The sequence below is a fragment of the Nannospalax galili genome, unplaced genomic scaffold, assembly GCF_000622305.1.
Source record: "Nannospalax galili isolate Female #2095 unplaced genomic scaffold, S.galili_v1.0 scaffold406, whole genome shotgun sequence".
In the NCBI taxonomy this organism is placed as follows: domain Eukaryota; kingdom Metazoa; phylum Chordata; class Mammalia; order Rodentia; family Spalacidae; genus Nannospalax; species Nannospalax galili.
The window spans coordinates 4,483,882-4,499,122 of NW_008357033.1; the positions used below are offsets into that span (position 1 = coordinate 4,483,882).

At 41.1% G+C, this 15,241-nt stretch overlaps 1 protein-coding gene across 3 annotated transcripts in view; it reads left to right on the forward strand.

The window, feature by feature from the left end:
• Positions 1 to 15,241, forward strand: part of Fancd2 (FA complementation group D2) — a 110,966-nt gene that overhangs the window by 25,461 nt on the left and 70,264 nt on the right. For all 3 annotated transcript variants that reach the window (XM_029557036.1, XM_029557035.1, XM_017794818.2), the window contains 6 exons: positions 2,766 to 2,853; positions 5,390 to 5,494; positions 6,107 to 6,207; positions 7,019 to 7,127; positions 7,348 to 7,383; positions 9,658 to 9,801. In XM_029557036.1, coding sequence (XP_029412896.1) covers positions 2,766 to 2,853; positions 5,390 to 5,494; positions 6,107 to 6,207; positions 7,019 to 7,127; positions 7,348 to 7,383; positions 9,658 to 9,801 — 583 coding nt within the window. The remainder of the gene's footprint in view (positions 1 to 2,765; positions 2,854 to 5,389; positions 5,495 to 6,106; positions 6,208 to 7,018; positions 7,128 to 7,347; positions 7,384 to 9,657; positions 9,802 to 15,241) is intronic.

Here is a 15,241-nt window from a genome sequence, read left to right on the forward strand (position 1 = left end):
CTCCTTGTAGCCCCAGCTGTCCTGGAACTCACTATGTAGACCAGGCTGGCCTTGAACTAAATAAGATCTGCCTGCCTCTGCCTCCCAAGTGCTGGGATTAAAGGCGTGCACCACCATGCCCGGCCTGCTTTTGTTTTTTTAGGCAGGGTCTCTCTGCAAGCTCAGCTGGCCTGGAATTTACTGGTTTACCTAGGGAGTTCCGAGTCATCTGGGACTACAGTAAGACCCTGGTTCAAACAGACAAAAACCCCAAAATTTATTTGTGTTTTTTTTTGTGTGTGTGTGGGGGGCATTGATGTATACCACAGTGTATGTTGGGTCAGAGGACAATTTTTGGGAATTAGTTCTTTGCCTCCACCATATGGATTACCAGAATCAAGCTCAAGTCTTCAGGGTGGTGCCAAGTATCCTTATCCATTCACCTAGTTCTTTTAAATATACTTTCTTTAAATTGTATACCCCTTTAGTGAAAATGATATCTGGTTTAGAGTTGGGTCTATAAATTTATTCTATGGAGAACTTGAATACAGTCTCATTGTTTCATTTCCTCTAAGGGTTCTTTTTTTGGTTTTTTTGAGACAGGGTCTCCCTGTCACCATGCCTGGCTCCTCTAAGGGTTCTTAATCTTGACTGCATGTTAAAATCATTTGTGGATTTTATTTTTTATTTACTTATATTATTATTATTATTACTGTTATTATTATTTTTGTCTTTTTGAGACGGTCTCCCTGTAGCCCCAGCTGGCCTGAAATTCAATATGTAGACCAGGCTGGCCTCAAACTCACAGAGATCTCCCTGCCTCTGCCTCCAAAGTCCTGGGATCAAAGGCATGAATCACCATACCTGGTCCATTTGTGGAATTTTTAAATATTTGCATTCTTTCTTTGGGTGCCAAGATGTTTGTTTTCTTTTTTAAAAAATATTTTATTTATTATTTTTAGTTTATGTGTATGAATGCATGTATGTGAGTACACCCGTGTCATGCATTGCCATGGAGATCAGAAGAGGGCTTCGGATTCCCCTGGAACTAGAGTTAAGGACAGTTTGTGGCCGCCATGTGGGTGCTGGGAGTTGAACCCGGGTCCTCTGCAAGAGCAGTCAGTGCTCTTAACCACTGAGCCATCTTTCTAGCCCCACCAAGATGTTTCGTAGTAATGCACATCTGTGCATCAGACAGACCTATTGCTAAGACCCATTGTGAACAACCATGAATGTGAAAATTAGTACTGTAATTGGTGGGTAGTAATTAATAAAACTCTGTGCCTAAAATAATTTCTGTCCTTGTTTTCTTTCTAGTGCTGAGATTGAACTCAAGGACTCACATATGTTAAGCAAGTGCTCTACCACTGAGCTGCACCCCCTGTCTTATAGATTCTATCTCAATGCAGTTTTAAAAAATATTTTATTTATTTTTATTTTATGTGCATGAGTATATTGCCTGCGTGTATGTAAGTGCACTCATGTCATGCACTGCCCATGGAGATCAAAATAGGGTGTTGGATCCCCTGGAACCAACCAGAGTTATGGATAGCTCTTAGCTGCCGTGTAGGTACTGGGAACTGAACCCTGGTCCTCTGTAAGAGCAGCCAGTGCTCTTAACTGCTAAGCCATCTCTCTAGTCCCTTGACTTTGTAAAAATTTATATTTTTTTCATGCATATGAGTGTATTGCCTGCATGTATGTAAGTATACCCATGTTGTGCAATGCCCTCGAAGGTCAGAAGAAGGTGTTGGATTCTAGAACTGGATTTACCGACAGTTAGCTGCCATATAATGCTAGGAATTAAACCCAGGTCCTCTGCAAGAGCAGCTAGTGCTTTTAACCACTGAACCATCTCTCCAGCCCTGTGATTTGAACTTCTATAATGTGCATGTATTAATTCTTTTTTTGTGACAAAAGTAATAGATGTTTGTATGCAGTAATTTAATGAGAGTTAAGTACAGTTGGTCTTCTGTATCTAGGTTCCATTCTCAAATTTAACCAACTATAGATTGGAAATATTCAGAAAAAAATTGTGTGTAATAACATACAAACTTTTTTCTGCTCATTGTTCCTTCAACAGTACAGCATAGCAACTATCTGCATAGCTTTTACATTGTATTAGGTGATATAAGTATCTAGAGGTGATTGACAGTGTGCAGGAGGGTACACAAGGTCATGTGTAGGTTATTTGTAAATAAGTATACCACTTCATAGAAGGGACTTGAGTATCTTAGGATTTTGGTGTCCATGGTGAACCTGGGACCAAAACACTGGATACCAAGAGACAACTGTGTATCCTTTCTTCAACTCTAGTGAATGCCTTTTTTTCTTTTTTAAATTTTATTATTTTTATTTTATGTGTATGCATGTATTGTCTGCATGTAGGTAAGTGCACCTGTGTCGTGCCATGCCTGCGGAGGTCAGAAGAGTGTCGAATCCCCTGGGACTGGAGTTACAGACAGTTGTTAGCTGCCATGTGGGTGCTGGGATTCGAACCCAGGTCTTCTGCAAGAACAACCAGTGTTCTTAACTGCTGAGCCATCTCTTCAGCCCCGTGTTTGTTTGTTTGTTTGTTTATTTATTTATTTTGATCTTTTTGAAACAGGTTTTCCCTGTAGCCCCAGCTGGCATGGAACTCACTATGTAGACCAGGCTGGCCAGAGATCCACCTGCCTCTGCCTCCCAAGGGCTGGGACTAAAGGTGTGCACCACCACGCCCGGCCTTGAATGCCTTTTTGTTTTCTGTCTCTGTTCAAGCCATTATTATTCTTTATTATTCACAGTGACCTGCTGATGAAGAATACTTCACTAACCGTCCCAATTTTAGATGTCCTTTCCAGCCTCCAACTTGACTCAAGCTTCCTGTCTAAGGTAGGGAAGAGCTGCCTCTCCAGAAACAAGGACAGGTTTCTGATCTCTGGGAACCAGTGTCAGTCATTCACCTCTTTAGAAGAAATGTGTAATGAAAATTGCATGTTGAAACTGTGCTCACCCTGTTGGCTTTTTCCTCCCTGTGATTGTGATCAATCCCAGAGTCTTAATAAATGCTGGGATGTCTCTAACACTAAACCTCAAAATGTCATGTTGCTTTTTTAATCTATCGATAAGAATAGTAGGGAGGACGTTTATGGCATTCCCTTACATCATGTCTGTGAGCATAGTGGGATCTAAGACATGCAGAAGAGAACATGAGGTTGGCCCTTTGTCGGTAGAGACTTTTCTGTTTATTTAAGTCAGACAGGTATTTTGTTTTGTTTGGTTGAGACAGGGTCACTGTGTAGCACTGGCTGGCCCAGAACTCACTTATGTAGACTAAGCTAACCTGAAACTCATAGAGATCCACCTGCCTCTGCTTCCCAAGTGCTGGGATTAAAGGTATGTACCACCATACCAGGCTTTTTAAAAAATACCTTCAGAAGGTCTTACCATGTATCTCAGACTCGCCTTAAACTCAATATCCCCTTGCTTTAACCTCCCAAGTGCTGTGATTATAGGTATATACCACTAGGTCTGGCTTAAGCAATATATTTTGTAGGGCTTTTTGTTTGTATTTTTCCCTGCTGGTAATCAAACTCAGGGCCCCAGAAAAGCTAGGCAAACGTTTCACCACTGAATCACAGCCTTAGCTTTTAAGTGGTAAGGTTGTGTGTGTATGTGTTTGTATGTATATGCATGCATGTGTCTACATATGCATGTGGAGGCTAGAGGACAACCTTAGATGTTCCTCAGGTGCTGTCCACCTTTTTTTTTTTTTTTTTTTAAAGACAATGTGTCTTACTGACTTGGAGCTCACCAGCAAACCCAGGAATCTGTGTACCTTCTAGGCAACAGATTTGTGGTTTTCAAGCACTTACTACCACACCTGGCTTTTTTGTTTTATTCTGTTCTTTGTTTTTGTGTTTTTGGTTTTTAAATTTATTTTATGTGTATGAGTGTTTTGCCTGCATGCATGTAAGTGCACCAATGTTTTACAATGCCTGCAGGAGACAGAAGAAGATGTCACTTTCCCTGGGATTGGAGTTATGAACAGTTGTGAGCTGCCGTGTGTGTACAGGTCATCTGGAGGAACAGTCAGTGCTATTAACCCCTGAGCCATTTCTCCAATCTCTGGTTTTTGGGGGTTTTTTTGAGACAGGATCTTCTGTAGCTCTAGCTGGCCTTTTAACTTGCTACCAGGTCGGCCTAGATCCCACAGAGATCCTCCCACCTCTGCTTCCCTTGTGCTGGGACTAAACGTGTTTGCCACCATGCCAGCCTTGTACCTGGCCTTTTTTATGTGAATTCTGGGAATTAAAGTCAGGTCCTCATGCATATAGGGTATTTTATTGATGGAGCCATCTCCCCAGACCCAGGTTTTTTATTTTGTTGTTTGTTTGAGAGATGGTCTCATGCTTTCCAGACTGACCTTAAACTAAATGCTTACCTTATTGTGTACTGAAGATGATCTTGAATTCCTGATTCTCCTCCTTCTACCTCTCAAATACTGGGATTATAAGCCTTCACCAGCATACTTTAAGTAGTAAATTTTAATGGAAATTTGCTATGTTGCCTGAATAATTACTGTTCTGTATGGGAGTAACAGTTTTAAAAAATAAAACATTTGGCCTGGGAATGTAGTTTAGTTAGTAGACTGTTTGCTTAACTTACACAAAGCCATGGGTTTGATTCCCAGTACCACATAAACTGGATGTGGTGTCCTATACATAAACAGGAGGTGTAGGAGGAGGATCGGAAGTTCAGGGTCATCCTAAGCTACATAGTGAGTTTAAGGCTAGCCTAGGATACTGAAACTCTCATGAAATATAAAATAATACGCTTGCTTTTACTTTTTCAATAACTTAAAAAATATGAACATTATGGAATTAACCAAATTTTCCCTTCCAGGTGCCTTAGTTCCCTTTTAAATAACATTCTTTTTCTGGAAAGCAATTAGTTCACTCCCTTCTAAGTAAGAAGTACTACAGTCAGCTTTGTAGTATCTTTTCTGTCTACAGAAACCATCCAAAGACAAATTCTCACAGGACAATTATATGAAGCCAGTGGTCACTAATAATTGGAAGTAAGTTTGCCATGATGGCTGCGACCTGGGTGTCAGCAGCGACCCACCCACCCGTGACAGCAGCAGCCGAGAAGTGACTCTTTGCTTTCCCATAGCCAATTGTGAATTCAGGCTCTAAGCTGTAAGACACTAATTCTGTTTCACCTTTATCACTTCTGTCTTACAAAAATCTTTGAAATTAATAATTGAAAATTTGTAATTTGGGAAAAAGAAGAGATGTTTGTCTTTATAAATTACAGATGAGAGAACCAAATGAGAAAGGATTTTTCTGTTTTTATCTAACAAGTCCATACTGGGTTAAAGTAGTAACATAGAGATAGTAAAGGCTTTTGTGCTTTTTATGTTTAGCTCCGCCAGTTGGTGATGGGCAAGCTGTCATCTGTCAGACTGGATGATTTGCCTGTGATAGTCAAGTTCATTCTTCATTCTTTAACAGCCACAAATTCACTGGAGGTATGCTATTATTTCCCACCAAGCCTACATTAATATATGTCATGGTAAGTTGTTTAAATAAATCATTCAAATGGCTGTTTTCTGGCTCTAGATGAATTGATAAAGCTGTTTACTCCTGAAATCTCAGGGAAGAGACAGGAGTTAAGTCTGGTTGATTAGTCAATACGAGCTGCTGCAGGTTTATGTTTGCTATTTCTGCACAGTGGCACCTCAAGTGAGTCTAAGGTCTTTGTGTTAGCTATTCTTATCAACTCTTTGACATATTTTTTCTTTTTTTAATATTTTATTATTTTATGTGTACGAGTGTATTGTCTGCATGTATATGAGTGTGCCTGTGTTGTGCAATGCCGTGGAGGTCAGAAGAGGCCTTTGGATTCCCTAGGAACTGGAGTTAAGACAGTTGGTTCATAGCCGCCATGTGGGTGCTGGGAATTGAACCTGGGTCCTCTGCAAGAGCAGTCAGTGCTCTTCATCTCTCTAGCCCTGACATATTTTTTCTAACAGTAAAATGTTTTCTTCACTATTTCAGGGTTGTAGAGTTTCATTGAGAGAAGGGCCTATATCTGTTGACTAAAAATGAGGCAAATTCATGGTTAATATTTCTTCTTGTAGGTAATTTCTGAGCTCCGGGAAAAGTTGAATGTGCAGCATTTTATTTTGCCATCATGGGTTCAGACTTCCCAAAGCAAGATGAAAAGTAAAGGACTAGCAAGGTATGGAGTTCTTTACTGTTGACATTCTTTTTCTTGCATAGTCATAGGTTTTTCACATTTATCCTAAAGTAAAGATAGAACATGTGGTCTGGAGAGATGGCTCAGTGGTTAAGAGCACTGGCTGCTCTTCCAGAAGACCTGGGTTTGAGTCCCAGCACTCACATAGCAGCTAATAGCTATCAGTAATGCCAGTTCCAGGGGATCTGACACCCTCTTCTGGCCTCCATGGGCACTGGAAGACATGAGTATACTTACAGACATGAAGACATAACATTCATATACATGAAATAAAAATAAATGAATTTTTTAAAAGTTAATGGGCCAGATATGGTGGCACACGCCTTTAATCCCAGCACTTGGGAGGCAGAGGCAGGCGGATCTTTGTGAGTTCAAGGCCAGCCTGGTCTACATAATGAGTTCCAGGACAGCTGGAGCTACAGGGAGACCCTATCTCAAAAAAACAAAACAAAACAAAACAAAAAGCTAAAAAAAAAGATAGAACTTAACACAACTACAAATACTGGTTGCAATATTACCTTAACATACAATACTGAAGCAGTTTTCAATTTGAGGGTGGGGTGGTGGTGGCGGTGGTGGTGGTGGTGGTGGTGGTGGTGGTGGTGGGTGTGTGTGTGTGTTCGTGTTCTTAGCAATTCAGATCAATTCAACATAAACTACAAGTTTTTAGATATTTTACATATGCGATTGGGGCTTGTTCCAAGGCCCATGGTTAGTAATCTATAATTCAGATCTTAAAAGATTCATCTCTAGTAAATAGAGGAAATAATTCTTCCCCTTCTGCTATTTATAGCTCTTCAGGAAATCAAGAAAACAATGATAAAGATTGTGTTATTCTCCTCTTTGATGTAATAAAGTCAGCCATTAGATATGAGAAAACCATTTCAGAAGCCTGGATTAAGGTGAGAGAGATCTTTGGAACTTTGTGCATCAGAGAGGTAAATGGGTGTTAGTCAGTGACAGATGTGTCAGGTAAACTGAAATAAAAGTCTTCAAATTGTCGTTCAAGTATAATTGCTAGATGGTGGGTGGATGAGTACATTCGTTCTCTAAGAAGAGGGCAGGGTGTGTGGAATGAACATCCTCTGCTGATGTGTTATAATATTGTGCTCTTGTTTTCAGGCAATTGAAAGCATCAACTTAGTGGCTGAACATAAGGTAATTAATGTTCTTGCACTATGAATTTTAAGTGCAGTTAAAGTAGTTGTACTGAGTAGGTTTCCAGCCTGCTTTCTTTCTGTCTTCCTTGCAGCATCCTTATGTAGCTGCTGTAACAAATGTTGACTGAAGAATATCACCTAAGGGGGGTGATTTGCCAAGTGGTCTGCTTCTACTTTCTTATTCTAGAAATCAATAATTAAGCCTACAAAACTCAGTAGGGGAAATAGGATATGGTTCCACACATATGAAGTCACAGGAGAATCAAAGATCAATATCAAAGAAGCAGTGTCTCTCCGCTGGGTCATGAGACAGGCCTTCTTCACCAGGCAGAGTTAGCAGGATAATGTCATTCTCTGGTTTTACTTTGTGCATGTGGTCCTGACCCAAGTAGAATAGTTTTTCCTTTATAGGGTCATGGTACTTGATCTCTTTCTCTTTGTATGTGTGTTTATTTGCTTGATTTTTTTAGAGGCAAGGTCCCACTCTGCAGCCCATATGCAAAAATATGACAGGAGAGGAAAATGGGTATTGAAAAAAATCAGAATGCAAAACCATACCTGTTACTGGGGTGGGGTTTTTTTTATTTTTTGTTTTTTGTTTTTTTTGTCAATTTTTTTGAGACAGGATCTCCCTGTAGCCCCTGCTGGCCAGAAACTCACTATGTAGACCAGGCGATCTCACAGAGATCTACCTGCCTCTGCCTCCTGAGTGCTGGGCTTAAAAGCATGCACCGTTACACTTTCATTATTATTATTTAAATTTTTATGTGTATGAGTATTGCATCCCCATATTTGTAAGTGCACCCATGCATGCAGTGTCTACAGAGGTCAGAAGAGGGAGTCAGATCCCCAGCACTGGAGTTACAGATAGTTAGTTGTTCGTTCCTTTGTGGGTGTTGGGACCTGAACCCAGGTCCTCTGCAAGAGTAGCCAGTGCTCTTAATCACTCTCTCCAGCCCCAGCCTTTATTATTTAACATAGATATTACAAATTAGTGAGGAAACACAAAGCATTTACACATGTGAAAAACAAGATTTCCTTTGCTCTCTGCCCCATTCCTCATGGAGAATCTTTCTAATTTTTGTAATTATATATAACCTTGCATGTATAAGCACAGGCATACTCATATCAACATAGATACATGCATATTCATGTGTGTGTAATTTTTATTATGTTTTTACAAAGTGGAGTATCACTGTGATTGTTGTTTTTCAGGTTGCTTGTTTTCTACTTTGTCATATGTTACCATGTGTCAGAAATTACTTTCACTGACAAAAAATGCAGTTTCGTTTATACTTTCCTATGACTCTGTAATATTCCAAAAACACTCATCATAATTTAACATTCCCATATTGATAAAAATTTATAATCTTTGCAACTTTTCATAGAACAGTTTTTCTAATTATGAAAATATATGAGCTGGCCGTGGTGGCACACACCTTTAATCCCAGCACTCAGCAAGCGGATCTCTGTGAGTTCAAGGCCAGCCTGGTCTACATAGTAAGCTTCAGGACAGCTGGGGCTACAGGGAGACCCTGTCTCAAAAAGACCAAAAAAAAAAAAAAGAAAATATATTCAATAGTTGACAAGTGATTTCATTTTTTTTTTAACAAATGTAAAGATACTCAAAATTACCTCTTTATAATGTTACCTTTACTTATATTCTAATATTTTCTTAGGAAATACCAGAAGACAATGGTTGTGGCACTTTATCTTGGAAAAATAGTTCTGGGTTTTCTGAGACTCTGTCCTTCCATGGGTGTATAGGGAGCAAATGAGTGTTGTCCTTGTGTGTATGTGGGTTGTGGGTTGTTTTTTTTTTAATCTTGCACTTTAAAAAAAAAAATGTGTATGAGTGTATTACCTGTGTGTGTGTAAGTATACCAGTGTTGTGCAATGCCCAAAGAGGTCAGAAGAAGGCATTGGACCCCCTGGAAGTGGAGTTATGGACAGTTTTTAGCCACCGTGTGGATGTTGGGAATCAAACCCTAGTCCTCTGGAAGAACAGCCAGTGTTCTAACCACTGTGTCATCTCTCCAGCCCCTTCTTTTGGTCCTTTTGAGACAGGGTCTCCCTGTAGCAATGGCTGACCTGGAACTCACTATGTCAACCAGACTGGCCTTGAACTCACAGTGTTCCAACTGCCTCTGCTGGGATTAAAGGCATATACCACCACACCTGGTCTTATCACTGTCTTTTAATGGGAAAAGAGGAGTCACTGGTTGCAGAACTGATTTGTTAAGCTCTTCTGTTGCTTCGTGTTTCTTGACAGACTTTTGACATGGCAATGCTTCTCATCATCTATAGCACCAACACTCAAACAAAGAAATGTATTGAAAAAGTGTTAAGAAACAAGATCCAGTCAGGCTGCATCCAAGAACAGCTGCTTGACAGTACATTCTATACTCATCACTTGGTAAGTATGAGGTGAACAGGTTGCATTAGGTTCAGGTAGAAAGAGGCAGAGAAGTCATCTTAACATTTCCCTTCCCAGCATGGAAATCCTCACAATATCTTTGCTTGGTATTGATTTTTGATAGGGAACTCAACATATTTTAAAGCAGTAGAATGATTGCTTTGCTTGATTGAGACATGATGTTAATAAGCCAACTTAAGTTTGATTTTCACTCTTGGTAAAAAAGCCACAAAATTGTTTTATCTTGAACTGCTTTGACTCAAAATCCAAATTCTGTTGTTTTGTTGGATGTGTGTGTGTGTGTGTGTGTGTGTGTGTGTGTGAAAAATTAATACTTAAAAAAATTTTTTTGTTGAATTTTTGTGTATTTCATACAGAATATCTTTTTAAAAAGATTTTATTTTTATTTTATATATATGAGTGTATTGCCTGCCTGCATGTATGTGAGTAGTACCCGTGTCGTGCAATGCCACAGAGGTCAGAAAAGGGCTTTGGATTTCCCTGGAACTGGAACTAAAGGCAGTTTGTAGCCACCATGTGGGTGCTGGGAATTGAACCTGGGTCCTCTGCAAGAGCCGACAGTGCTCTTAACCACTGAGCCATCTCTCCAGCCCCCTCATACAGAATATCTTAATCATGCATATACCCCCTTCCCCATTGGTCCCCTCTCATAGACCCCCCCCACTTGAATTCATACATTCTGTCATTTGTATTAAAGGCCTATCATGTCAAGTTAGTGTTCCCAGATGTCTCTCAGTGCAAGTTCATCTGCTGAGGTCTAGTCAGCCTATCTAGAGTCCTTCCCTTTAAGAAGATCAGCTCTTCCTCACCCAGCAGTAATCAGCTGCTTTTGGGGACTCCTGCTGTGTAAAGTAGTAGTCTCTTCATGTCCGGAAAGCCCACGGGCTCGGATTCAAATGCAGAGACTCCTTTTTCAGCAGGATGCTTTCCTGGCATCTTCCTGACTCGTCTTTTGACGTAGCCGCCACAGAAACATGGCCTCTGGCTCTGGAAATGTCTGGTTTTCCTGTGTGATTTTCAGGCAGTCTGGCAGGAGCTTACCACCACATGTAAATGGGGCATCTTAAAAGTACCTATCAGCTAAGGTTTTTACTACCACCCCCACGGTATAAAGTGTCCTGGTTTTTCCTCAATAATTGGAGCTGGATCACCAAGACTTGGAGCCGAGCTGAGTCACTGAATAAAGAGCTGTAACACGGACTAAGCTGAGTCCCGTGTCTTATTGCCTACGATCCAGTCTTCCCGGCGGGCGCTATCCTTCCGTCATTGACTCACAGAAATCCGCTGACAGGCCCCGAATTTAGAGAGAGAGTGCACGGGTGAAATTGGGGTGGAACTCGACCGAGCCAGCCTCGGTAGCAGAGACCCACAGAGACCGGAGAAGCAGGGACCCACGGCAACGCGCTGCGGGACCCGCCGCCTTCCAGGTGCGCGCAGGGGACCGGCACCATGCTAGCAGCTGGTGCCCCGGGATCCCTGCGCACCCCAAAAGCTGCTAGTAATTCTTCAACTAAGATTGGGGCCTGCTGTGCTGGGTTTTTGTCTGCTTTAGTTTGCATGGGTCTTGTGTATGCTGACATTGCTGTAGACTCTTCTGAGAAGGGTCATGGGAGCCTGCAGGACTCTCTTTCCGTATGGTCATGCACCTCTTCCCTGGCTCTTAGAATCTTTCCGCCTCTTTTTCTGCAATGGTTTCTGAGCCCTGGGTGGGTGGATTTTAATATAGGAGTCCTGTCCAAGGACCCACACTCTGCAGACTCTTATTCTCTGTGTTCTGGCCATTTGTGACCTTTTCCATTCTTGGCCCTCTGTTGCATGAGGGAACTTCATTGATGAGAATTGAAAGATGCATTAGTTCTCTTCATCCCTTGTTCTATGTTCCATGAGCCTTAGGTGTAGAGGTTGCGTCGTAGATGTGCCATAGATTTGGGCTGTTCACAGACAGTCTCTGTGTGTGATCAGTTGTGGAACTCTGTAATAATATCTGTTGAAAAAGAAGCTTCTTTGATGGGTGGTGACTGGGATACTTGTATATAACAGTTTGGTGCTAGGATCTACAAATGAGGGTGAACAGACGTCTTTTGTTTTTCTGAGTCTGTTACTGTTACTTAGTGTAACAGTTTCTAGTTCCATCCATTTACCTGCAGATTTCATTATTTCATCTTTTATTTTTTTTTTTGGTCTTTTTGAGACAGGGTCTCCCTGTAGCCCCAGCTGTCCTGGATTCACTATGGAGACCAGGCTGGCCTCGAACTCACAGAGATCCTCCTGCCTCTGCCTCCCGAGGGCTGGGATTAAAGGCGTGTGCCACCATGCCTGGCTTTATTTCATCTTTTTTTTACTGCTGAGTAGAACTCCATTGTGTAAATGTACCATATTTTCATTGTCTACTTGTCAGTTGAGGGGCACTTAGGTTTCTTCCATCTCTTAGCTATTGTGAGAAGAGCAGCAACAAACATGGATGTACAAGTGTCTCTGCAATAGGATGAGTCCTTTCAGTATGGACCAAGGAGTGGTACAATTGGGTCATATGGTAGGTTCATTTTTATTTTAAGAGTTTTCCACACTGCTTTCCATAAGGGTTGCACGAGTTTGCAAGTCCCACCAGCAGTGAATGAGCCAGCATTTGGGTATCATTTGTTCTCTTGATCTTAGCCAGTCTGACTGGGACAAAGTGAAATCCTAAGGTAGTTTTATTTGCACTTCCCTAATTACTAATGATGTTGAACACTTTTTTAGATGTTTGTTAGCAATCTTTATTTCTTCTTTTGAGAACTCTCTGTTTAGAACTTCAGCCCATCTTTAATTGGGTCATTTGTTTTCTTGATTCTTTGTTTTTTGAGTTCTTTATGTATTCTGAATGTTAAACCTCTTGTCAGATGTGTTGCTAGTAAAGATTGTCTCCCACTCTGGATTTTCTCTTCACTTTCTTGGTTGTTTCTTTTGCTGTACAGAAGCTTTTTAGTTTAATGAGGTCCCACTTGTTGATTGTTGACCTTAATTCCTGAGCAACTGGTGTCTGACTTAGAAAGTCCTTTTCTACACCTATGTTTTGTAGGTTACTGCCAATGTTTTTTTCTAACAGTTTCAGACTATTCAGTTTTCACACTGAGATCTTTGATCTATTTGGAGTTGACTTTTGTGCAAGGTGAAAGATAAGGGTCTAGTTTCATTCTTCTACAGGTGGAGATCCAGTTTTGCCAGCTCCATTGTGTGTTCTTGGCACCTTTGTCAAATATCAAGTGACTGAAATTGTGTGTATTCAGGTTTGGGTCTTCAATGATGTTCCATTGATCTATGTGTATTTTTATGCCAGTACCATGCTGTTTTTATTACTGTAACTCGTAATATAGAGATCTGGTACAGTAATCCCAGCAGCATTGGTCTTTGTGTTCAGGGTTGCTTTTGCTATCTGGAGTCTTGTGCTTCCATATGAATTTAAGGACAATTTTTTTCTAATTCTGTGAAATATGTCATGGGGATTTTTATTGGGATTGCATTGAATCTATATATTACTTTTGGTAGGATGGTCATTTTCACAATATTAATTCTTCCAATCCATGAGCATGGGTGGTCCTTCCATCTTCTGGTGTCTTCCTCAATCTCTTTCTTTTAAAGATTTAAAATTTTCATCATAGAGATTTTTTTTTTTTTTTGTCTTGTTGGGACAGGGTTTCTCTGTAGCCCCAGCTGACCTGGAATTCACTATGTACACCAGGCTGGCCTTCAACTCACAAAGATCTGCCTGTCTTTGCCTCTGAAGTGCTGGGACTAAAGGTCTGTGCTACCACGCCCGGCATAATTTTTTTTTAATAGCAACATTAATAAAGAAGCTGGACTTATACATTATTTACATTGGGCCATTAATGTGCATTTGTATTATATTACTGTTAAGGCATGATGACCTGCCTTTCTAATGATTGTTAAAAGAACTCAGTTTGGGTGTCTGTGGCCATAGCTCAGTCAGTTAAGTGCTTGTTGCACAACCATGAATACCTGAGTTCAATCCCCAGCAACCACGTAAAAAGCTGGTGCTGGGGACATGGAGATGGACAGGTTCCTGGGGCTCACTGGCCAACCAATCTAGCCTTATTGTTGAGCCCCAGATCCCAGTGAGAGACCTTGCCTGAAAACACAAGATAGAACCAGGCATGGTGGCACATGCCTTTAGTCCCAGCACCCGAGAGGCAGAGGCAGGCAGATCTCTGTAAATTCTATCTCTGTCCTCTTATGTATCTTGTTCCTGATAGCATACTCAGGAGGATTTGCAGCACCTGAAGTCTGACCTGGATGCCATTTCCATGAAATGCAACATCTTTCTTCAGCAGTCTCCATCAGGTTCCAGTGCCCCAACTCTGCACTCAGAGCTCAACCTGCTGGTAGAAAAGATTGTCCAGGTCTGTCTAAGGCCAGCCTGGTCTATATAGTGAGTTCTAGGCCAGCTGGGGCTACAGGGAGACCCTGTCTTAAAAAGACATAAATAAGTAAATCAATCAATCAGATAATAATCCCAAGATAAATGGCCCTTGAGGAACCTAAGGTTGACCTCTGGCCTCCACATGCAGGTGCACAAATGTTGCACATCACACACATGGACTTGCATTCACTCAAATACTTTCATAAAAATAAAAAAGAACGGGGCTGGAGAGATAGCTCAGCAGTTAAGAACACTGGTTGTTCTTGCAGAAGACTCGGGTTCGAATCCCAGCACCCACATGGCAGCTGACAACTGTCCGAAACTCTAGTCCCAGGAGATCTGACAGCCTCTTCTGACCTCCGTGGGCATTACACAACACGGGTGTACTTACCTACATGCAGGTAATATACGCATACACATAAAATAAAAATAAATAAAATTAAAAAATAAATAAAAAATAACTCGGTTTGGGTAGCACTGAACCTTAAGTCTGATTTAAATCATAACCAAGGTAGGAAGACCTACCCAGAGAGGCAGTATGATTGAGTGAAGAAACAGATTTATTCAATCTGACTTGTAATTCTAAATTGAACAAATAGGAACTGTATATACTCTTAGGCTTATAATCAAACTTTTTGAGATTAAGATGAAATCTTATCTGTGGTATCTGATTGATGCTGAGAGAAAATTCAGAATGGTGAAGGATTATTTTCTGTATAATAGAGACTAAAATTCTTTATAGTGCCATTTGTAGTGGAACACGCCTTTACTCCTAGCCCTTGGGAGGCAGAGGTAGGTGGATCTCTGTGAGTTCGAGGCCAGCCTGGTCTACATAGTAAGTTCCAGGCCAGCTGGGGCTATAGGGAGATCCTGTCTCAAAAAAAAAAATATTCCTTAGCTGGGTGTGGTGGCCTACACCTGTAGTCCTAGCACTTGGGAGGCAGAGGCAGGTGGATCTCTGTGAGTTCCAGGCCAGCCTGGTCTACATAGTGAGTTCCAGGA